This window comes from Spermophilus citellus (genome assembly GCF_964194105.1).
Source record: "Spermophilus citellus genome assembly, chromosome: 13".
Classification (NCBI taxonomy): Eukaryota; Metazoa; Chordata; class Mammalia; order Rodentia; family Sciuridae; genus Spermophilus; species Spermophilus citellus.
The window spans coordinates 112,344,055-112,368,202 of NC_138193.1; the positions used below are offsets into that span (position 1 = coordinate 112,344,055).

General features: G+C 53.5%; 1 protein-coding gene across 5 annotated transcripts in view; it reads right to left on the reverse strand.

Moving 5' to 3' along the window:
• Nucleotides 1–24,148, reverse strand: part of RNF144A (ring finger protein 144A) — a 95,639-nt gene that overhangs the window by 14,536 nt on the left and 56,955 nt on the right. For 4 of the 5 annotated variants that reach the window (XR_014018651.1, XM_081265313.1, XM_081265310.1 and 1 more), the window contains 4 exons: nucleotides 15,015–15,160; nucleotides 7,121–7,225; nucleotides 6,915–6,975; nucleotides 1,220–1,427 (listed from right to left, as the gene is read on the reverse strand). Coding sequence is in view for 4 of the 5 variants with exons in the window: in XM_081265310.1 (XP_081121436.1) it covers nucleotides 1,220–1,427; nucleotides 6,915–6,975; nucleotides 7,121–7,225; nucleotides 15,015–15,160 (520 nt within the window). In the remaining variant the exon portion in view is untranslated. Of the gene's footprint in view, nucleotides 1–1,219; nucleotides 1,428–6,914; nucleotides 6,976–7,120; nucleotides 7,226–15,014; nucleotides 15,161–16,834; nucleotides 16,983–24,148 lie in introns of those variants that run through there. The other variant, XM_081265312.1, reaches the window with a different exon arrangement.

The window sequence follows — 24,148 nt, forward strand, 5'->3', positions numbered from 1 at the left end:
TCCTACTTATAATTATTTTTAATCCAACCAAACAAGAAATGTGTTTCTTCTAGCAAAGTGTGGAAGCATCTAAGACCCCGAGTCTAAGTGAAGAGAGATGGCTGGTGTCTACCTGGCATCTGAGTGCTGGATGCATGCAGCTCCAAGGTAGACACACAGCCCCTGTGGGAGCTCAACCCAAGGGAAGAGTCAGCCACAGAGACAGATGATTTAAAACACAGCATGTCGAGAATGGCCCATGCAGACTATCTCCAGGGGGAAGAGGGTGGAGTCGTGACCCTGCGCTGGGGTCGGGCAAGCTCAGCAGAGGGGACTCAAGCCCTGTCTGAAAGGTGGCAAGGAGTCTGTGGAAAGCAGGAGCCGGGAGAAGGGGCACTAAAGGCATAGAGACCAACAAGCAGACCAGGAGTAGGCCAGGGATGTGGCGTGGGAACTAGAGGTCCTGTGGCGGGACGTGGAGCATGGGGCCTAGGGGAGAGGAGGAGGGGAGAGAGGAAGACACAGAGTAGCTGGTGCAGATGCCTCAGGGTAGGCAGTGGGCAGACATGGCAGTCCCCCCATCTATTGGGAACCTGGCCACTCTACCTAGTAGGGCCAAGTGACAGTGGGAAAAAAAAAAGAAAAAGAAAAGACTTGGGTATTACCAATTTCTTATGGTTCATTCTATCACATTTCAAGATACACAGAATGAGGCTACAAAGTCTACCTGGGCAAATAGCAGGATCACCTGGCTGTGAGGAGGAGCAGGGCAGAAACCCTGCCTGCTTCCCAAATCTCCCAACAGACATGGAGTTTTCGGGAGACATGGGTCCTCGGCTTCCGTCAGCTGAAATCCTGGGTTGGTGATCCTTCTGGGGTCTACACCCCACCCCTGTTGAGTCTTGTTCCTACACCTCTGTTCAGGATCCACTCAACACTGCACTTGTGGGAAAACAGGCATGGCAGGACTCACAACCCACATGGTGACAACTGTCTGCTCATTCGCTTTTGCAGGCAGGTAGTGGAGAGTGTGGTTCTTGTGGATTCTTATATTTTCAAAGCCTTGCCTAGTCCTGGTGAATGATTCTCAAAAATCAACCATCAAACACATAACTACAATCTCGAGAAGGAGAGTGCGCATTGAGGCTGACGGATGCACAGCCATGTCCCCCAGAGACACGTTCCTTCTCCGGGCCTGCAGCCCGCCCACCCCCACCCCCCCGCCCGGTGCAGGAGGTACCTGGTTTCTCCAGGGAGGAAGGTGATGGGCATGGTTTCTGGGCAGCCTTGCCCGGGGTGCCAGCGGGCTCTGCAGGCGGAGCAGAACTCCATGTCGCAGGCTTTGCAGTGCACCAGCTGGGGGGTCTGTAGTCCCATGTCCTGGAGCTGGCACACAGCCTGGCAGGAGGATGCTGGGCACCATGTCCGGCATGGATCAAAAAGCACCTCTAGCAACAGGAGACAAGACAGGTGAGTCAGACCTGGAGCAAGGGGGGGCTCACGGGATGGGCCTGGAGCAGTTCTGTTGGGCACTGACCAGTGTGGGGAGCAGGAAGGAGGATGTCTAGGTAAGGCGACCAGCAGGTCAGCCCTTGCAACTCTGTCCTGCTCTCCCACCTCTGCTCCAGCTCCTCCTGAACTCCAAGCCTGTTCCTGTGGTGCAGCAGATTTCCAGACACCCCAAGTGTCCACGGGGATGCTGCCCCTATACTTTTAACCAACTGTGTCCCCCAGGAAGGTCCTGCTCACCCTCTAGGACAGGCTCAGAGCTCTCAGGCCCCTGCACTCTGGAGAGCTGTGCCCTCCTGTCACTGTATGCATTTTGAGTGCTGGCACTATGATTCCTTGTCTGCCCCAAGGACACAGCTTCCTGAAGTCAGGCCTGTGTCCTCTTATGGCCTCAAAATGAGGCCCAGGGCTCAGCAGTCTGCACTTGGGTCACACTTGTTAAAAGACAATCAGAAAGGAGGAAAGGAAGGTGTCTGAATTAGATGGTTCATCTGCCTAACATTGTCTCCCTTCCCAGATTTAAAAAAGCCACAAACTAAGTACTGAGTAAAATTAATCCTCTGCCAGCCGGATTTCACCTCTAAACTAGAGCCCCAGTCACTAAGAATCCCGATTTAATGGAATTAGTCAGGAAGTTTATTTTTAAAAACAGGATATGCTGACACTCCTATTTCTTCACATCCTTTTCCAAAAACTGCATTTATTTAAACAACTGGTCCTGGGCTGCCCTTTGCAGTAAGCCTGGCTGTTCCCTTCACCCACTCCTGCCCCGGCAGACACTGATTTCTCAGTGAGGCTAGATGGGGGAGGAGGGGTCACATGGAATGCCTGCATTCTGCCAGGAGGTGATCAGAGGCCAGCAGCTCCAGGGCCCCTGTCGGCTTCTGGCTCCTGGGCTGCTCAGTGGGGTAAGGCCATCCTTGAGAAGCAATCTTGGGAAGTGTGCTGAGGCAACTTGGAAAGCAACAAAAAGCCCCAGCAAACTTCTCAGCCCTGTGACTCGTGGCCAGACGGGTCCGGCTCACCTGCACGGAAGAGGGGAGCTGGACTCACTGGGGATCTGCAGCAGGCTGGGGTGGAGGGGCCCAGACCTGGCCTGGACAACATGGTGACTAAATCCCTAGCCGCCCTCAGGTATGTGCCCTCCTGGGGTGAACCCATCCCTCAGTGAACCAGCAGCCAGACTCAGAGCTCCAGAAACAAGGTCCTGTTGGGTGTAACCTTGCTAATGACCTGGTCATTTAGCACAGGGGCTGGAACCCTGTGGGAAGGGCCGGGCAGTGATTAAGTCTTTGTGGACCATGCGGCTTCTGTGGCATCTGCTCGGCTTTGCTGTTGGGGAAACCCGCATGACAGCATGGCTGGCCACCTGCTGACCCGACAGGACTGTCTCCTGCCTTTCGTCACGGGGCGGATTAACCAATAGCACAAAGCCACCACCTCAGTAGGGCTGGCGGAGAACCAGGAACTTGACAGCAAAGGGGCCTGGAGCTAAGGAACCTGCGGACGCCCTCGAGGCGCCCCTGGTGTGACAGCATAGACAAAACCAGCCTCGAGCGGCCCATAGTTTCCCTGTAGAGGTTCCCGCTGTCCTGTCCGGCACACGCTGTGGAGGCAGAGCCGGGTGACACAGCAAGTACAGGGTGTGCTCCTGTCGCTGGGGGTGCTCCTCGCCATCTGCCAGAACTCAGGATGGTGCAAGAAGTGGCCTGGGCAGCTCCCACGGGAAGGACAAGCTGCTTGCTTGCCTGGTGGCCTTCGAGGCCCTGACTCAAGCCTGTACCTTTGCTTGCTGGCCCTGCCTGCCCTCTGTGCACTGTGGGTGAGTCCAGCCTGGACCCGGACTAGTATGTGTCCTCCACCTGCACAGCTGCGACGCAGGCCCGCAGGACATGGGCTCACACACCTGCTGGACACAGGATTCAGAAGGGGAGTCCTCCTGCTCCCGCCTCTCTGGCCAGTGTGCTGTTGGCTGGCAGCCTGCCCAGAGCCGACTGTCTGCTTAGACCATCAGGTCCCCACACTGGCCCACACACCCCATCCCACCCTGCGCTCTGAGAGCCTCTGACAGCAAGACTTCCCCAAATCGGCCACCTCTCCTGCCCTTCCCAGAGCCTACCACCTCCCATCCCCACCCCCACACGACAGTGAGAGAGAGTCCTTCTCCCTGCTCAGGGGAGGCCCACTCTGCCCACACGGAGGGGAGCAGAGGCCTAGTGAAGGTTTCCATGGTAACAACTCAATTTTGTGACATCAGTCCTTACAGAGATGTGCCATGGCACTGACTGTCCCCATGTGAATTCCCTATGGGCAATGTGCTGACTGCCAGCTCCTGCATGGCCAGGGCCATTAAACCCCAGGAACACAGCCCCTGGTTTCTGGCTTAGACAGCTATTAATATCCCACTGCCCTTCCCAGCTGTGTACAAGACAGGAACCGACGGACAAGGAAGTCCACAGCAGGCAGCTCCTGCGTTGTGTGCCTATCTACCTCCCCACCTAGGTGTGTCTCATGACAACCAGCACTAGACACCACGTCTTGCATATCATGTTATGTCCACCATATTCTATTCATGCATATATGAACCCTATTTTCAAACAAGGCAAACAAGGCATTTTCTGAAATGGTAGAAGAAACTAAATAGAACTCTGATCCCCAAAGAGCTTTTAAGGCTGCTTGTGACTCAGGATGGTGAGTTAGCTCTAATATTAGTTTCTTAACTAATCTTAATAAAAGAGGGTCCCAAGAGCTTCCTATTTGTAAAAAATGTTCAATGCTTTTCAAAAAGGTGTTTTGTTTCAACAAATTTGCTGTAAAGGACAAACCTAGCACACCCTCAGGGACTGCACTGCCCACTGGCTGGTACCCTGGTGCCAGCCATTGGTGGTGGGTGGGGCTCTGCTGGGAGACAGTGAGCTCAGTCTCTTGTCGGGCCTGATGACTGGTGGGCACCCCATATCATTTAACCTTACTGACCTTGGCTTTCTTTTTAAAACACAAAACACAGAACAAGGCTTGACCTTGGCATTCCTTTGCCCAGGAGTCATACACAAAGTGGGACAGAGTACCCAGGAAGGTGCGGTCCCTCTCCTGGGAGGACATGAACTTCAGATAGATGGACTCAGAAAAAACACCTGCAGCCTTGCAGGGCGGGTGCTCAAACAGGAGCAGAGATGCTGCAGGCAGGCACACGGGGTGGGGGTGGGGGGGTGATCAGCAGACCCCCTCTCAAAAGCCTGTCCCCACAAATGTGCTAGAGGTAACCAGGAGGGAGGGAGGGAGGGAGGGAGAGAGGGAGGCACTCAGGGAGGATAGCAGCTTCAGTGCCCCTCCCCTTGGTGCCTGCTGGCCAAAGGCTTCAGCTAGGGAGGTGGATAAGTTTAAATTAAAGTCAAGGCTGCTAAATCAGATGTGACACACTAAGTTTAAATAAAGACACATTTGCAACTTAAACTCACGACAGGATTTTTTGGTAACTAAATGCTGTTGGAAAAGCACTGAAATTAGTTTCCTTCTAAAACGTCCTCCACTGACCAAACTGTAAGGACACAGCAAGTCCAAGGTTGCTTTCTGATCACTTCTCCAAGCCTGCTTGTTCAAGCAACTAGATAAAACCCATAGCTCCTGTTTCATTCAGAGAGGTCTTTTGAGGTATTAAGTCTGAATTCTTAAAACAAAACAAAACAAAACAAAAAATTTCTAGCACAATGTCAGTAAACTGTTTTCAAGTGGTAGCTTTAAGGGGGTTCTTTTCTAACCTAAGTCAAGTTGGCTTCATTTTTACACAAGAGAAAAAACATTTTTGATGAAGTCAACGTACTAAAAAAATAAGATAAATTTATTAGGCAGGAGAATTTGCACAGCTGCATTTTTAAATTAAATTTGATGTCATAGAAAGTTCATATTCTTGTAACCTAAGCAACCCCTCGTTTCTGTCAAGATTCTCCCCGGAAAATATTTTCAGAAGAGACTAAAAGCCTCACGAATCCTAATTAATCAATTTTATAGCTCCCCACACTGACTTCAGCACTGAGTGATATTACATTTAAGCTTTGAACTGCCCCAGTGTAAATGATAAATGCCAATTAAAGAAACAAATCCTTTAAGTTTCAGTGCCATGAAAACTCCCGTGTGATGTTCATGGGGCCTGACATGCGGGTGCTGCTGCCGCCGGGGATGCAGGCCTGGGAGGGGGGAATACAGCTATCCTCAGCATTTCTGCAGAACAATTTTCAAAAATGAAGGCCATGAGCTTTCAGGGACACGTGGCTTTGGACTGCCCTGCCGTACACTGCCACCTGCCCAGTGGTCCCTAGAAGCCAGCCACCCGGGCTGCAGGTCAGCTGGGTAGAGAATCCTGGTGAGGGCTAGACTTGGTTGGGACAGAGGGAGAGTGGGCCTCAGGGGCCACCAACCATGCCGAAGACCCCAGAGCCGCGTGCAGTGTCCTCACAGTGAGGTCCCACAGAAGGGGACCTGCCCATGTCTCTTCCACTGCTCTTTTGCAGATTTGTAGGCAGTCTGAGGCCCAGAACATACATGAAAATGAGTCCAGGGGGGCCCACAACCTCTTTCCGAGACATTTTATGATCTGGGGTACTCTAGACAGCAAGGACAGAGGCCCCTACCTGACAGTCAGACTGTTTAATGCTTTGCCTTGTGACCCCAAACCAAGTCAAGGCTGCTGTCTACTGGCTCCCCACTCAACCCCGTGGTCCTAGGGAGGATCCTGCCTCTGCATTAGGCTCCACTCCAGCAAGGAGAGCTGTGCAGGGCTGAGAGGGGAGGGTGAGGCTAAGGGTTGGGGATCTGGGCCCCACCTGCCTGCTAGTGTTAGAAACCAGGAAATCGGTCAGCCCACCTCTCTGGGCCTCAGCCTGGCAGACGCCAGCCAGCCTGGCCAAGCTGTGATGCCGAGACATGGGGCCTGATGATCCATCAGAGTGATTATCTCTACCTCAGTCACAGCAGGCAGGGAATCCATGCAGGCTGCATACCTGGACTTGGGCTGCTCTCAGGGCGGGGGTCCTGAGAGGTACCATTTCCATGATTTTCATCTTTTAAATTCAGGGCTAGACTCAGAGTTGAGTCATGAAACTGTTAACCTGCCTGCAGCAAAATGTCCCATGAAGGTCATATCCCTTTAAGGCACCCGCACAAAACTCAGTCCCCATAAACAAATGGCAGTTCTTCCTGCTACCAAACAGATCACTTGCCGAGGCCTTCCCACTGTGAGCTGTTCAGAGAATTCAAAATGTCAGCTCATCTCTAGAAGTTCAATTCACATAAAATTTTTTGATCCTATTTTATAGCTTTTTCACTCCTATCAAATGATATCCACTTACACCTCCCCAGAGAAGCTCCCCCACCCAAAGTTGCCTACATTGTTACAGCATCTTAACTGGTCAATATACTGGGCCACCTACCTCTTTCAAATTGTAGCTTTTTATATCTTTGCATAATTTCAGCTGCGACCATGCACTCAATCTAAAAGAAAAGAACATACAAACGAATAGAATGAGCTGAGGGTGAGAACAGAAGGCAACATAGACCCCAGCAGGATCCGGAGCGGGCGGGAGCTATGCCACCACACTAGTGCTGTCTGCAAACCAGTTTGCTCATCTGCACGTGCCTCATCCTCCTGCAGGCGTCCCTGTTTGGGGCAGGCAGCATCCGGGCAGCTAATTGCAGTCTCTAGTCCTTCTTTGATCAAGAGCTCAACATACTGTTTCAGGCACTGAAAAAGAAGCAGGAAAGCACATGTCAGCATCTTTCCTTCCTCAGTGGAAAGGCGCAGTGAGGCGCTGAGACACTGACCGGCTGAGCACGCTGCTCCACTACAGTTTTATATTTTCACTGTGGATCTCATAGCAACCACCAAAGCAGAGATTTAGTAACAGTTTTTCATCTGCCAAATGACCCTAATCTGCGCCAGGGACTGTGTGCCGGCTCACAGGGCCCAGTGGGGCTTAGGCCCTGCACACAACCTCAGCACACAGAAGCCCATCCCTCATCCTCACATCAAGGAGTATCCCAAACAAGCCGATGTCAGGCACTTCCCTAAACTCTTTATCATCCACCGTTCCACTTCATCTTTAGAACATTCCCACAAGAAACACAGATAGGATGGTCCCACCTTTCAGATGGGAAACTGAGTCACCCCAAGAAGAATGTGAAGCTTACCCAGACAGCAGGAGTTGGGTTCAAACCCAGGTTCACTTGTTGGAGTGTTCACCCGTCCTATGAGAAGCCACGGACTGCAATCCTCCTTTAGCACACCTCACCTACCTGGCAACGACTGATTCCAACTGTACTTTTGGGGAGCACTGTTTAAAATTTGCAGTGAGCCCAAAATATCAAGCGGGAGACATTAGGCAGAGTAGATAGTGAAGGCGATGACACCCTCTCAGCACCGGTTTCCTCTGGCTTTACCTCACTAGTTACAGAAATCCAGTGTCCCCAAAGAGCACATCATAAGCCAGGCCTACCCAGGTGGCCCAGACCTAGGGAGACCAGGGGCAGGAACATGGAGGAGCTGAGCAAGAACTCAAAGAGCGTAGGAAAGTGGGGCCAGGTAGGGAAAGGAAAATAAGGTAGAACACCTCAATAGCATCCCCAAATCAACATCCACACCTGGTCCCAGACAACACTGAAGCAACCTTACTATGACCCTATAGTAACACCATTAAAATGCACAGTGATAAAAGGTGATCAACTTCACTAAGAGTGCGTGGTTATAGGAAGGCATGGATGCATGGGTGCCACTGCAGGCCAACTGAAAGGCCTGCTCTTCTTCTGTGAGTAGCAGCACTGTTACTGTCTCTCCACCAGTCTCATGTTCCCAGTCCACAGTCTGATTAATCTACCTGACAGTTGTGAAAAAGCCTAGAAAAATTCATGGAGAAGAGTATATTCCTGATATAAAGAGAATCGTTTGATCTAAATGGGTAATTCTCTCCATTCTTGCAAACCAGGATATTTCATTCATCAAAGACTCAAGATAGACATTTCTTTAAAAATGGAAATCAAAGCCATCCCCTGAGAAAGCTGCTTCCCAGAGCTTTTCTCCAGAGTGATGGCTTCCTGTGCAAATGAGAACGTGGGTAGCTGTGAGCAGAGGCCCTGACATTTCAGCCTCTATTCCTGTGGTCTGCTGAAGCTTTGATGACTGCATGGCCCTGAACTTGAAAGGTCATGGCTACATCTACCTTTTGGCAGCCCATTCTTCAGGGACAGAGCCCCTGTAGCACCAGGCAGAGGCAAGCCTGGTCTTGGACACCAGGGGGCAGGGTTGTCAGGGACAAACTCATCACCCCTCTGAGAAGGCCTTCCCCATGCCGAGGCCTGCGAGGAGGAAGAGTGGAGTCTTGCAGAGCCCACCATGGCTGTATCTGCTCTGGGCAGAACCGCTGACCCACCAGGAGGCTCTGCTGCTGGTTCAGTGGGTGGTGATGGGCCACGGCAATGACCTGCTTATAGCAGGAGGAGAAGTGGAAGGTCCTGCCTGTGTCCAGCCAACACAAGGGGCAGCAAGACCCTCAAGGGCATGGGATGAGACACAAGCAATGCTGGTCACTGTACTAAGAGGCATGGCACAGTGGCCCAGTGCAGTCAGGCCAGAGCTCCCTCGAGGGTAAGACAGGGATGCCCATCTTCCGGGGCTTTTGCAACAGTAAGAAACGGTACGTAGAAGCATGTGTCATACAGCACCAACTAGGAACAGTGGCCCTGCTCCCTCGTCTGCCCAGCTGATCAAGGACTTATGAAACCCAGGCCCTCCACAACAAGCTCATTATTTCACATTCTGTAATTAAGTTTGTCTAAGTTTGTTCTCCGTGGGACACCGGAATGTCTTAAGTCAATGGAATGCTAAAAACTCTGACGCCATCGGGCAGAGCAGTTCATAATGACAGAGCACTGTTATCCCTAAGATTCAAAACACAACAATTAAGACGGGTGTGAAAAGTCTCTCAACATCACTGTCCAAGAGCCTGCATGTGGCAAGGAGGCTGAGTGGCATCTGGCTGTAAGCAGCCCAAGTGTGGACGCCAGTGCCCTCAGAGGACGTCTCCCCGTACAGAATGCAAGAGGGTCTGTCTAGGGAATAACAACTTGTTTACCACAGAGAGCAAAAGAGGGTCTGAGTGGCTGCTTGTGCCTCCATCAAAACCGGCCCGTCTTCTTGCAGTTATGAAGTGCGTCATGACTCAGCCATGTTTCCCAACCTGGCAGCAAAAATGTCTTGGAATGTGCACAAAAGCATGAACAGAGAAAGTTTTGTGACAATAAAGATTCAGTTCCAAGGCAGAGAGGAACACAGTTTCTCACGATCCTATCTATTGTAGCTCCCAGGGATCAAGTGCCTTCCAAGTGCCCGGCTCTCTGCTAAGTCACCTACGTTACCAAAGAAGCATGCACGAGGGTCTAGGAGGTGTTACTGCAACCCACCCCCCGCCCCGGCAGAAACCAGGCTCTGAGCAGCCGTGCTCTGTAAGCACAGCACCAGGTGGGTTTTGTTGAATGGGTTCTAACTTTTTGCCTACTTCTTCCTCAATTAAGAACTCTTCTATAAGCAACCATTTATTAAGTCTTTTCTGATATCTCAAGCATGGTAGGGCAAAGAACCGTGTGTGCCTTCATCCGAGTCGTGGCGAGCACGGGGTGCTACGACCGCACTGAGCCCCCAGACATGCAGACCTCCTGGCCTGGAGGGAGGAAGGTGAGCGTCACCCACTGTGCTCTGTGCCATGGGCCATGACAAGGGGTGGTGGGGCTCTGCCTGGCCACCTAAAGGCGGAGCTGGGGTCCCTCTGGGTGGGGCCAGGGAAGACTCTGGGAGATGAAGGGGGCCCGAGGGACAAAGGAATTCCAGGGAAGAGGCATCAGCTGCCCGAGGGGAAGAAGGGGAGAGGCTGTGGAGCCACAGAATGTTCTAGGCATTTCATTTTCCACTGTGGCTTCCAACTCTGAAACCCAATGAGGAGACAGCCTGCTGATGTGCAGAGGTTTCTTGCCAAGAAGAAGTGGGACAGAGACGTAGCTGCCTCACTGCAAACTCCAGCAGGTCTGTTTTGTCTCTCCTCCAAGGCCTTGGCTGCCGAGGTCCCTACCCGCAGAGGGAAGCACTCAGATATTATACTCAAGGGTGCCTGAGTGCCTTTGGCCTACCAGGAACCACAGCTTATGAACATCAGCCACAGGCTGGCCCAAACAGAAGCATGGACCCCCAAAGAACAGGGTTTGAGGAGCAAGGGCCCTGGAGCTCCAGACTTGGCTGGAACTCTGGCTCACCCACTTATAGCTGTGATGAGGCCTCACATCCTGCGGGTGCAGAGTGAGCCTGGCAGAGAGAAAGGTGGTCCCAGGACTCAGGCTCCCCGGGCATTCTTCAGCACGTCTGGAGCCATTGGTACCAGGCATCCATTAGTGTTTCTCCCCGACCAGAAGGCAAGTTCTTTGACAGTAAGAACTGTGTACTATTTTTATTAGAGCTAGCAGTGCTGGTGGGCAGGGAGTGATAGGCCAGTGCTGTACATAGGGACAGGCGGTAGAAGATGGATGGACAGACGTGCAGAACGTGCCCAGAGTAACCAGCTGCCTGGCAGCAGGCATTCCTCTGCATCTCAGCAGAAGAGCTGGAGACCCCACAGGGTCGTCTACATACTGCTCTGGCGACAGCTGAACGGCACAGCCTCGCCCTCTGATAGACCCCACAGACCATCGCAGAGGCGGCGGCTCCACCAGCACAGCCTTAGGACAGCTTTGTGGGACCCTGCCAGCCATCCTGCTGAGTGGCCTGCCCTGCAGGTAGAGCTAGGTATGGCACTGGGCAGGGACAGTGAGCACCTGTTCCTGGAAGGCTGTGGACTTGGTCCCGCATGACTTAGTGCATGGAGAGTGAGCTGTGCCGGCTCTGTTCTCTTTCCAGATACCTGTGACTGCCACTGCCCTGCTGCCACCTCTTCCAAGAGGTCGGTCTAATTACTCAATGAGTTGTCAGGTCGGAGGAAAGTAAATCTCTGTCTCATCATGTGGGATCAGGCTGCCCTGGTAAGAAGGAATCAGAGCACACAGTTTTCAAAGTGTCCTTTAGCCCGGGGACCCTGTGTTCTGATGAATGTCCACAGGATGACCTCATGTGTCTAGAGTAGTTGGAATCAGGCTGTTCTGCTGGCTGGCAGAGACCATGACCTGAAACCCCATCCCTGCCTGAAGGCCAGCCCCAGGGCTCAGGACCAGGTGCTTCCCTGGGCACAGACCAGGCCTCTCCTCTGAGCCTGCGCAGTGCAGAGGTGGGCAAGTCCAGCAGCCAGGGCGGCCTCTGCAGAGGCCTCCCCTGGGGTTGGCTCTCAAGTGGGGACAGGCAGCCTGGGGGGTGTGGACAACTTGGCCTGGGCACGGTGAGTTCCAGAGCTGAGAAGAGACCAGAGGACTGGTGGGCATGAGCCGGCAAGCAGGGTAGTGTGGGGGTCCGCATCCTCAGAATCTGGTCCTAACCCCCAGCGGAGGACTTTGCTCAGAGCCTGTGAGAGCTTTAGTTAGTTTCTCCAGCCTGTTGTGTGTTCCCTAGTCTGTAGTATGAAAAACGCCATGAACATGGAAGATGAGGGTTCTGTGAGCCCTTAATGAAAAATGGCATTGGCTCCTCCCACTTGGTGTTCTGTGCCATCTCCCAGCCCACACTTTCACCCAGCACCTGAGGTCAGGCCCTGGTGTCAGAGCTGGGAGGGAGACAGGGCTGTAGCAGTCACCACTGCTCACCTTACCTACCAGGTAGGCCGCACAGCATGCTCCAGGGGGAGAGGGGCTCCCTCGGACAGCACACAGCATGTGCCTCACCTCAACTAGGGATTGTGGCTCTCCGTTTTGAGGCTGGAAAGCTTTATGGCGATGGAAACTGTGCAGGGGTAGAGTAAGATTGGCAGGCAAGAAATCTCCTAGGGGTAACCACAGCAATTGTTGCTGATGCCCCAGCCTTCCAATCAGGGTACCACCTGTGCGAGAGTGCATCTTTATCCCTTTGAGGAGTGAGCTCCCCCTAAGGCCTCCAGGGCCCCTGCAAGCAGGGAAAGCCCTGGGTACAGGTGTCACGGCCGGGCATGTCAGTAACCAGTAGACAGATGCTGTCCTGCTCACATGCATTTGGGAAATGCAGGCTGGGGAGTGCCTGGGCTGTGCGTGCTTGAGTGCCCAGAGGGTCATGGGGTGATTGGAGACAGGAACGCCATACAGTGTGGGCAGGCCCACCATGCCACAGCATCGTCCTGGGTGCTTTCTGGACAAACGTTCCTCAGGACACCCACCTTGAGAACTCTGCCCCAACTCCTTCACGCCTGCGGTTCTAAGCTGACCTGAAGAGGAGCCAGCCTGAGGGCACTGTACCTCCTCCTCCTGCAGGCCCTGGGTCCTCCATCGCCTGCCCAGGTGTGGGTGACCAGAGACGCCCTAGAAGGGAAGGTGCAGGACCACAGAATTATGGCACAGGACACCTTCTCCCTTCTCAGGGCCCAACACGCAGGGGCCTCCTGTGCTTCCCAGTACCAGGTGGAAGGTGAGATGCTGTCGACACATTAATTCCTAATTAGGGGTTGCTGGGGACAAGCCCCAACGGTCTTGCTGCTTCTCAGCATTCCCATCAGCGCCCCCAGGACACACACAGTTCTGGCTTCCTCCTTTCACGTTCCTCGGCTCCAGATAAGCTTTGGGTCTGAGGTGGAGTCGCTTGTTCCTGTGACTCCCGTCTTGTGGAAGCAGAAAGTCAGTGACGGTGCCACAAAAGCCTTGGCAGGACAGCCTGGAAGATGGAATATTCCAGAAGAAGGAACACAGGATGGCCTCTGACAGCCTGTGGGTGACCAGAGGGATGCCAACATGCCAGGGACACCGTGGAAAAGGGAAGCCCGGGCAGGTGTCCCCTCCTGGTGAGGGAGGCCGCTCTGTGTGCAGCGCACCCTCTGGAAGGATGAGGCCCACTAGCGTGTCAGGTGGGTGGAGGCCACGGCTTCCCCTCGGTCAGCGTCTCCCTCCCTCCCACCCTCCCCTCGGCAGAAAAATGTCAAAAGCAGGTTCCTTCCTTGTGGGGCGAAGATATTTTCCTGGGGCTTTAACAGGGCACATTTGTTGGTACCGCCGTCATTTCACTTCCGTGAGCCTCTGTTGATTCTTGAGTCCCGCACTGACCCGGGTGTTTGGGGGATGGAGCATGAGCCAGGAAGCCTTCTGACCACAAGAACGAGCGGGCAGAGCATCAACAAGAAATGGAAGGACGAAGGCTTGGATCAGCTCATCATCCTTAACCGTAGAACAGAGGTGATGGGGTGTGCTGGCCTGCGCCCCGCACAGTGACGGTGCCGCTGCTGGTGAAGAGGCGGAGACACTGTCTGAGCAACAGACTCTAACACCACACTTGAAAAATCCACAGGCTGCTGCCCTTCCACCCAGTGTGGCAACTGGATTCAGAAGCAAGAACCTTGGCTGTATGTGGTATCAGGACGGAACCCAAACCTGGGGGCTAGGAAGCGCTCTGCCGGGGCCGATGTTCGCTTCTTTAGAGAATGAAGAAAGGTTTTCTTTCTTCTGCTTTTTCAGATGATAACTGTGGTGTTTTCGTTGTGGGCCACCAGCCTGCAGCTGGGAGAGTAGCCATCTCGCCTGCTTCTGCTTCTTGGCTTGGGGTGTTCTTGCTTTGCTAAAACCCCTCAGTCCATGGCCACAGTGAATCTCCAGGACCTGGTGCTGCTTTAGGAACTGCATTCACCCTGCCTGCCGCACCTCTGCCCTCGGAGCCCACCTACCCCAGGCCACGAGCTCCCAAGGACCTGGCCACCACCCGCCTCCTCTCTCTTGTCGGAGCTTATTTTCCCTCCCGAATGGGAAAGGTAAACAAGGGCACAGGGTGGACTTAGATCGACTTAAAGAGAGTCACTCCTCTTTTTTCCTTGCTCCTTTTTTTTCCTGATGCATATGAATTTTGGATTTGAGTTAGCCCTGATTCCAAGAGCGTGAAATCCCCATACTCATTAAAAATAAATCATCAGGCCCCAAAGGAAGGTCGGCTCCATCTTAAAGACATTTAAGTGTGATTTCAAAATGTGGACATTCTCGTTCAGCACAAAGCAGTGAAAGACGACACTAATAAGGGAGTCTTCCAGCTACTGCGGGCATCATCAGGTCAGCCCTGTCCTGATCTCAAGCGTGTGATTTTTAATCTAAATTCATAGGGAGAGGTGGGGAAGATCTTCCTGACTGGCCAGGGAGAGTGTGTGCTGGGACAAGTCTTCTAGACTGTCCACCAGCCTCGAGGACGCTGTTTAAGGACTGCCTTCTCACCACCAGCTGCCATCACAGACATCTAATCTGATTGCCTGCCTGCACGCACAAAGAATCCCAGCAACCTAGTGAGAGCCTTGACCAGGAGACCCCATCACCCACCACTACCGTTAATCCAGTCACTTGTGAGGTCTGGAAAGACAGGAAAAGGCTCTTCCCCATGTTCTTTTGAACATGCACTTGAGCCAGAGACCAACCAGGGTACAGAAGATGCACTGGCACTGGGCGATGGTCGTCATCTGCTCCACTGGATACTCCCCGAGACACAGCTTGCAGGACACCAGCGGGTCGAGGGCCAGGTCCCAGGTGGGCCGGTACCTTGCTGTGGTCATCGCAGAGCAGTCTGAAAAAATGAGAGACGCACAGGGTCAGACCTCCTCACCTGCAGCCTTCACAGGACCCTAGCTGGGTCACACCTCCTCTCACCAGCCCTGGGTGTGAGCAGCTGGCTCTTGATGGGGCTGGAGTTCTAGACAGAGCTCCCGTGGATCCTCAGAAATTTTAACCAGGGGCCCTTGACTTGGGTCTGAGGTGCTTCCCTTCCCATTTCCACGGTAACTCTCATGTCTATCCTCAAAATGGCAATCGCTCCCCCCTTCCCTCCACTCCTCTAAGGTACACTTGACATGGCACCTCCTTCCAACACAGCACCTACCCCAGGAGAGCAAAACCTTAGCAATTCTGGAAGAGAAGCTCTTGTTGGATTTGGCTCTTCTCCAGTGACCGCTGGAGAACATGCCTGGGAATCCCATCAGCGAAGCTTTTCTCTGCAGCCCCTGGGTCTGCACAAAGATGCACCTTCTCCAGCCTCCTGCCCTGTGACCACCCTCAACCTCCAGAAACTGCTCTGTGCTACTGGCTTCTTGAACCAGCAGATTTCCTGGAACACCAAGTTCCAGGAGGCATGGCTCTTGGGCAGCAGGGTCCACTTACTGGAGGTCAAGAGTGTATAGTGGATCCCAGCACAACGCTAGAAATAACCCTCACTTCCCCAACCTCCTAGGACTCTCTCTGGCCACAGCCTAGCCCATCAAGGCCAGTGCCCTGGATTCCAAGTGGTTTTCTATTGCTCAGTGGTGCACTACTGAACCACTGCTTGCTGGATGGTCTCTCTCCTGCCCCAGGCAGTCAGCAAGCCTGGGGGAGACAGGAAAGGTGTGTCTTTCCAGCCCTTAGCTCAGCACCTGGCCACAGGGCCTCCCAATGAGTGCCTTCAACTGCTTGAAGGAACAAATGCTTGTGTCTGGGATGTTAATTGTCACCTGGGCCCCTACTACTTGATTTAAGCCTCATGCCTTTATTTTGTGCATTCATGCTGAACTTGTTCTTCCTAAACTCTGAACCAAGAAAAATTCAGTTAAGATTCTAGATAAGATCTCTGCTGTCTGCGCAATCTCTGCTGTCTGCACACTCTCTGCTTGCCACCCAGATTTCAGGATCCACAGGGTGTAGATAACAGGTGGCTTCCTTGGCCCTCCTGCTCTGCACAAGCTTTTGTCTTATCCAACCTCTGAATTAGAGCCCAGGGCTGATAAGCACAAGGACCAACACAATACAGGAAAACACAAATGGCTCTGGGACCCTGGAAAGATTCAAAGAGAGAGAGTTCCCCACCCAAATCCTCAGAATCCATTCAGGAACTTCCTCTACCAGTGAGAGGTTAGCTGATACTGAGGCAGCCTTCCAGGGTGTGTGAGTCCTGCTGGAGGGAGAAGATGAGGAGAGAACATGCTGGACAGAACCCTCAGCCCAAGACCTCTGGGGTGGGCCTGATGTTGGAGAGGAGAAGAGGAGGTCATGTCTAGTCGCGAGGCAGGAAGATGCAACCATCTCTCACCAGAGGACAGGGTAGGGGAGAAGGAAGGGACTCTGGCTGGGGACTCAGTCCATGGGTAGACCAGCACAGGAGGGCTTAAGAGAGAGCCACACAAGGCCTGCCTCACCAACACAACACGGAAAACCCAGGTACCCCCGTGCTCTGCAGCTAGGGGCTGGGTCTCAGGTTGCTCTTACTCACGAAAGCTACCCCTAGGGTCAGGTTGCTGTTTTTCTGTTTAATTCACATCATCTCTTTCTCAAGTTTTGTCAGTCAAAGCTTCTTGGGTGCCCCTGAGCAGATATTCCCTGAAGACAAACCACTGCCAAGTCCCATGCAGGGCACCGGAGGGAGGAAGCCAGCGACCCAGAGAAGCTGCAAACCCTGAACTCAGCAGATAAGACAGGGACAGGTGCAGAGCAGCATGAGGGCAGACATGTGATGGACAGGCCACAGGAGCTCACAGGCGAGCGGAATGATAGGAGTGACCTGGAGTCACCCTGGAGACAAGGACAGCCATCCACCCAACACTGCAGGGGATTGGCAGCGGCAAGGGCAGACCAAGTCTCCCAAGTGCCTCAGAGTAACTCACTCTGAAGTACACGTGTCTCCACTTTGAAACAAATTCAAGTGATTTTTGGACTGGGTGTCGCCCTCAAGATAATCTAAACCAGCCTCCTAATTTGACTAAAAGTGACAGCTCGGGAAGACTTGGACAACTGGGGTCACTCAGCTCTCTGGAGTGAAGAGGGTGGTTTCTCATTGGACCCTGGAAGTCACATTCATTGGGAATGTTTGCACTCTGAACTCCTCACTATTGTTACTGTTACTATTGTTGCTGTTGTAAATACCCATGAGGGATTTCTGGGTCTACGATTGCCCTTTGTGGTTCTCAGTATCTTTTTCTGTCTTAACCCACAATGATTTTTTTTCAAATCATATTCTTTTAAAGTTCAGTGTGCACAGTGACGGCTGTTTGGACTGGAACATCAGCCAGCCCTAAAAAGGATCCCAGTCCTCAACCCCAACAGTGAGCTTCGGGTGGGCTTCAGAAACCACCTAAGGCTAGAAACTTTCCCAAAGGACAGCGGCTGCCCCCTGGCTTCCCTGGCCTATAGAGTGGGACCAGCGGTTGCAGATGCTATGGAGGGGGGGGGGGCATGTGGTCCAAACTGCAGGGCGCTGCAGCACTGGTTTGGGGGTAAGGGAACCCAGCAGCCCTGGGCTCATGTCTGCAGGGATGACTGGCCCTCTTCTGTGCTCACCCTCCCTGAGTCCCCTCACCTGCTCCAGCCCTCTACAGAGGCGGTGAAGGGGGAGTGAGAAGAAGCATATTTAATGTCGGGGAAATGCTAGCTTGGTGAGAAGGAGGATGATGCCCTGTGGACTAGAGGTCAACATCGTGCAGCCGAGAAGAGACATGATTAGAGTGTGCAGTCGGGAAGTTCACAGGCGAGGCACCCGTGGGAGAGAGCCTCCTGCCTGGGCATCAGCTGTGCCCTAGGGTTTCTGGGGGGACACGTGCCCAGAGTATGTGGCAAGGGGAAAAATTCCAAGGCCCGAGGCTCCGGCCACAGCCCACGCCTGCCTGTGAGCCATCTCCTGCCCCCGATCCCCGTGCAGCCTGAGCCCCAGGCCCAGCCCCATCCAGCCTTGCTCACTCCCAAGCCCTTTCTCCCAGCTCCAGAGCTTGACTCCATTTCCTGTGGACAGCCTCGCTGCCAAGACCCTTGGCACAGCATGGAGGCTTGACCTCTCTTCCTTCCTCTTCTGCTGGACCATGATCTCTACACACCCCCCAGACGATGTGGCTTCCACTGTCCTTGGCACCGGGCAACCTCAGCCCTTGCCTCTGCTCCTATTCCAGCCCCTCAAGCCACACGTGAAGCAGGTCAAATCCCTATCTCAGGCACCATATCTCTATCCTTTTGTTTTTGTTTTTTGTTTTGAGATGGGGTCTTTTGTGTTGCCCAGGCTGGCTTCAAACTCACGACCTTCCTGCTCAGCCTCCCAAGTAGCTGGGGATTACAGACGTGCACCAGAGCACCTGGCTCCGTGTCCGTGCCCATTCCCTGTAGAGTGCAGTCTCTGAACTGCACTCAACATCATGATTCTGTTGGTGGCCACAGGACATATTTAAACAAGCCTATATTGTGCAAGCCAGCCACGGCCCTCCCTCCACAGCATGGCCTGAATATGATTCTGCAAACACCGGACAGCTGCAAACTGGCAACAGGAATTTGCTAAGAGAATCACAATGCACAACAAAAGAAAAAACAGTCTTTGTTTTCGTATTGTGAATGTCGAGTCATATGAAACAAGAAACTATTTTAAGAACATCTGGTCAATTATGAATATTATTCAATTACAGCAATTCCAAGTGTTTATAAGGCACGTTACTTATTTAGCATGATGGCGGACATGCGGTGGAGAAGGTATGGATAAAAGACATCGAGACCTGGAGAGACAATGGCCCATGGAGGAAGACGTTCACCATATTAACAGAGGGGCATTGTGGCTCTGTGACGGAGCTGTCCCTTCTCTCAGCTCCAGGGCTGCATCCCTTCCACCCTCTCCTTCCTGAGCAAGACAGGTGCCAGCCATCCCTCTCCCACTCACTCTCACGACTTCCTCTGGGAAACCCCACTCTGCTTTCCTGGTGTTGGCCGGTCACCTCCATGTCTCTTCCCCCACTGGACTCCCTTCTCCATCCTTGCCACTTCTCCAAATCTTGGCAACCCTCCATGCCCAGCACTCACCCCCATGCCCAGCACCCACCCCCCGGAGTCAGGGAGTCTGCCCTGACTCCTCAGAGCCCTCACCTGTCCCCCTTCCTCTGAGTCTCTGGTCCTCCGTGGATGGCAGCAGCAGCTCTTCCTGAGAGTTTGCTAGTACTCACCTCCTGGGCCCACCCACAACTGCTGAAGCAGAACCCCTGGAGGTAGGGACCCACAAGCTGGGTTTTCACAAGCCTTTCAGGGGATCCTGATTCACAGTACAGTCTGAGAACCACTGGTCTCTACCATCCCACTCCATAGCACTTCCCACTCTCCACCTGACTCCAAAGTCCACGTGGGCTCAACTCACCAAAGCACAGCTCTCCACAATACCCAAACCAAACAGCCTGGGATGGCAGGCCTGGGACTGGACTTGGCAGGCTTTATTTATTCTTTATCACAACTCTTTCTGGGTTAAATGTGGCTTCTGAAGCCCATGCTATGAGTTAGTTCATCTCCCCAGCTTGGTGCATTATTCAAGGGCAAGGGCTGTGATTCCTCCTTGTGGGCAATGTCAATCACGGGCGGACACTCCATAATTACAGGTACATAGCCACACATACATGTGCAGAGTTCGAGAGAGCAAGAAGTTTTTCAGTGTACCAGGCATTGTGCTGATGAGCTTCACACATTTCACACATGAGGTGATGGAGCAGAGCTGGGTCTGTTACTATGAATTCCTGTTTAGCTTAACATAGAGGCAGACGGCCATGTGATGATATTTGGATGCATGTACACACACTAGCCAGCACACACCCTGCAGTCCTTGTGTCCACTGAGGGCACAGACACAACGATGCCTCCTGCCAGAAGCACTGCTGGTGCCCAGAGGCTGGATTCCAACATGCTGCCCCAACCTAGAGAACCAGGGTGTGGTGGATACAAGGTTGGTTCTAGCACTAGGGTAAGAAATACTCTGGTTGAGCTCGGAACACCCTGTGGTGCCAGAAAGCAAGACAGTGCTCAGAATAAACAATCTCCCACACATTGATGATATGTCAGAGCATCGCAGGAGCCAACTGAGAGAGTTCCCAGTGGCTAATGCTGAAAAACTCTAAGCAACACAGTAGCACGTGTTCCAACCTAGAACACAAAGCAAATATCCAGGAGGCCATAAATAAATGACTGAATAAATAAATAACTAAAGGACTTTTCCCATGTGGAAAATTTCCCCACAGTTGGGGCAGCCAACCCTCCCCCCACAAAGAAGGAGGAGGAGCACAGCCTCCCGCATACCTTTAGGTGGGCTACACAGAGGGACCGCCAGGAAGGACTTCTGGTGACACTGCAGCAGGGATGCTCGAGCCCACAGCCTCAGTGGGGTGGCCATGGTCAGCAGCACAGAGGGCCCTGGTAGATATGATGGGGACACTACCAACCATCACCCCAAACCATAATATCAAATAAATCCAATTCTACAAAACACCTGGCCAATGCCCTCAGAACCTCCAAGGTTTCAAAAACGAAGGAAGCCTGAGAAACTCTCAGGCCCAGAGAAGCCTAGAGAGATGTGACCCTCAGCCAAATGTGGGATCCTGGGGCAGAACAGGGAGCTGGGTGAAATAAATGTCCATGCAGTCTGATGACCCTCTGAGCGGGGACCTGACACATCAGCGCTGGCTCCGGGATCCTGACAGAGGCACTAGACAGATGCGAAGGGGAGCAGAGGAGGCCCCTGCAACAGGACTCTGGCCTGCCGAGGAGGCTTTCTGAAGCCAAGTCTATCAGTCTAGGTCTAAACTGCCCAAAGAAAAAGGTTATTTAAAAAGAAGAACTTTGCCAGTAAGCCAGTGGAGTGCAGCCTGAACAGGAAGGCACAACACCTGAAACCAGTCTGTCCCCAACCTGCACTGCCGCGGCTGGCAGGAAAACCTACGTGAAGCACAGGACTCTGGGTTTTTTGTTTTGTTTTGTTTTGAGAGAGAGAGAGAGAGAGAGAGAGAGAGAGAATTTTTAATATTTATTTTTTAGTTTTCAGTGGACACAACATCTTTATTTTACTTTTTTTTAATGTGGTGCTGAGGTTTGAACCCGGAGCCCGGCGCATGCCAGGTGAGTGTCCCCGGCCCAGGACTCTGTTTTTAACCACTGGACTTAGGGCTGATTTAGGCCCAGAAGGATCACAGTAGGCCCAACTGGGCCATGAAACATTTCTCAGGGAGGGTAGCTCACGAAGGTTCTGTATGAGGAAGAAAAGGGACGCCAGTTCTCAGACACTGCACTGTGTGGGCTCCCCTAAACTCAGGCTCTCAGGGGAGCAGGGACCAGGGCAGGAGCCACCTGCCTACATTGCCCTTTCTGCACGGGGCCAGATGGTGACAGAGACACTGGAGGAAAGGACACGGTCCTGGAGTTAAGCAGGGGCTGTGAGGATGTGGGCCTTTAGCATAAACCTCCCTCGTGAGGGGCCAGGTCAGCCTGCAGGGCAAGGCAGAGGTCGGCGTCTGACTGGACACTGAAGTGGGCGGATGTCTGCTCACAGAGAACCAGGGACCACAGCCTTTCCTGTGGGCCTCCCCCACTCCCCGGCACCTTCCCTCAGCTAGGGCACAGAGGGAGAGCAGGCCAGGCTCTGGGCCTCTGGCTCCCGGACTCCTGCTGCTGCCCAGGAAGCATCTCCAGAGGGACACCCTGGCTCTGGACAGAAATCCTGATCTAAGCGGCTTTGAGAAATGGCCAGCAGTGGCCAAGGCTGGGTCTGAGCCTCCCCTCGGGCCTCAGCAGAGCTGTTCGTGGCTTGGCAAGCGTCCCTCCTGCCACGGCTGGGCCTGGGGAACCTCTGCCATTCCTGGGGTGAGGTCGCTCTTGCAGGACAGAACCCACAAGCCACCCTTCCCAGAGTGCTCGTCACACATGTCACACATGAGCTTGAAACGCCCCAGGAGCTTCGCCACTCAGGCCTGCTTCCCACAGAGGGGCCCAGATGATGCCTTCTGACCCGTCCAGGAATGAAATGCAGCGCAAGACACAAAGGGCCTGTTATTCAGCTCCGGTTTATGGGCCCAGATCAGCATGACACTCAGGACTGAGAGCGATGCTTTAAAATCAAACATCCAGCCATAAAATGCTCTTTGGCTCCTTCTCCCTTTCAGAGAGCACCGCCTTCCTCCAGGTAGCTTAGGGATTTGCCAACACGCTGCCAAAACCCGCCCCACCCCACCCGACTTTGGTTTTGTCATCAGATAAGGGCAGGTGATAGGTGTGCACTGCAGGGGTCATGGTGAAGGCTCTGAAGTGGCCTGATGTGAACCACCACAGGTGGGTGCGGCAGTGGCTCACCCTCTGTCTGCAGTTCATTAGGTCCTTCCAGTCGCTGCTGTGGATGGCCAAGATGGGCCTCTGGCCCACTCAGCTGGGGTGTGAGGGCTGTGTCCTTCTGCTGCCAGGGCCATGAGCCTGGGGAATTCCTGGGTTTGCAGCTTGTCTGTCCCCTGAGCTAATGGAACAGGGCATATGCAGGCCACAGAGTAGCAGGGGCAAGTCTAGGTGGAGAGAGGGCTCTCTGGAGACTCAGCCCTGGGATCCATGACCAGGGGACCCTGAGGCCTCACTGTGCTGTGGAGCCTGTAGCCTCGTCTGCATCCAGGGGGCTGGCTGGAGAGCCTGCTTCCAGATTCCCTGAAGCACTGACCTCTAACCCTGACGCCCTGGCTCCTCTAGCTGGTCTGAAATCATGTGACTTAGCTCCACAGAGACAGGGGAAGGGATACTAAAGTGAAGAAGTGACAAGGATAGAATGTGCTTCCTGAAGCTGAAACCCTCAACACAGACCAGTGTCATGATACCACACACCAGTGGTCAGGACTCGTGTCCTGTTCGGGGGTCATCAGACCTTCGGCGGACCCTCCTGCAATCCCCTTCCACTGCAATCCCCTTCCACTGCATTCCCACACTGCCTGCCCCAAGTCTTCCTCTGACCACTGTTAGCATCCCAGGAACAGGCATTGGGCTTCTAGAAAGTTCTACACACTGTTACAGCCGGCAAGGCGGGGTAGCCCCCCACAGGGCAGCCTCCCTCAATGGTCACAACCCTCCCTCTGGTCAAAGCGCCTTTGAGGACCTCAGGGTGATGGAAGAGGGAGGAAGAAGATGCCACAAATAGCCAGGAATCAGCTCAGAGCAGCCCGGAGAGTGGCTGGAGCCCCCGTCTTTGGTCAATGTTGGCTGCAGATCTCACTTTCAGGTGGGCCTCCCGCCAGAAGGTGAAGTCAAACTTGGGACTCTCAAAGCGGATGCCCTGGGACAGGGGGTTGAAAGTTCCCACATGGAGCTTACTTTGTGGTGGTCTTTGCTTCTCCACAGCTGGACAGGGAACGGAGGAGAGAATGCAGACACGGAAAACAGAGGCTGGACACCAACCCCAGGGGGGACACAGCCCGTCCACCTTCCAGTGCAAGGGAGAGAGCCCTGGGAAGGCTCTCACGGCCCAGCAGGAGGGGCTCCTGGAGTACAGGACGGGGCGCTGCGTGACAGGGCAAGCCAAGCCCGCCTTTGCTCCAGGCCAGGTCAGGACCAGCCAAGTTCCAGAGGTTGGGGACACTGGGATCCACAAGGCCACCCCACACACGTGGCTTTATGCTCCAAATTTCCCTGTGTACATCACGGCTGTGAAGAGGAACACAGCACTTCACCCCGGGGAAATGGCAACGTCTGAGGACATCAGTGCTTGCCCTGCCTGACCACCACACCATGCCCATGCGTGAAAACATCATTGGGACCCCACACACGTGGACAATCTG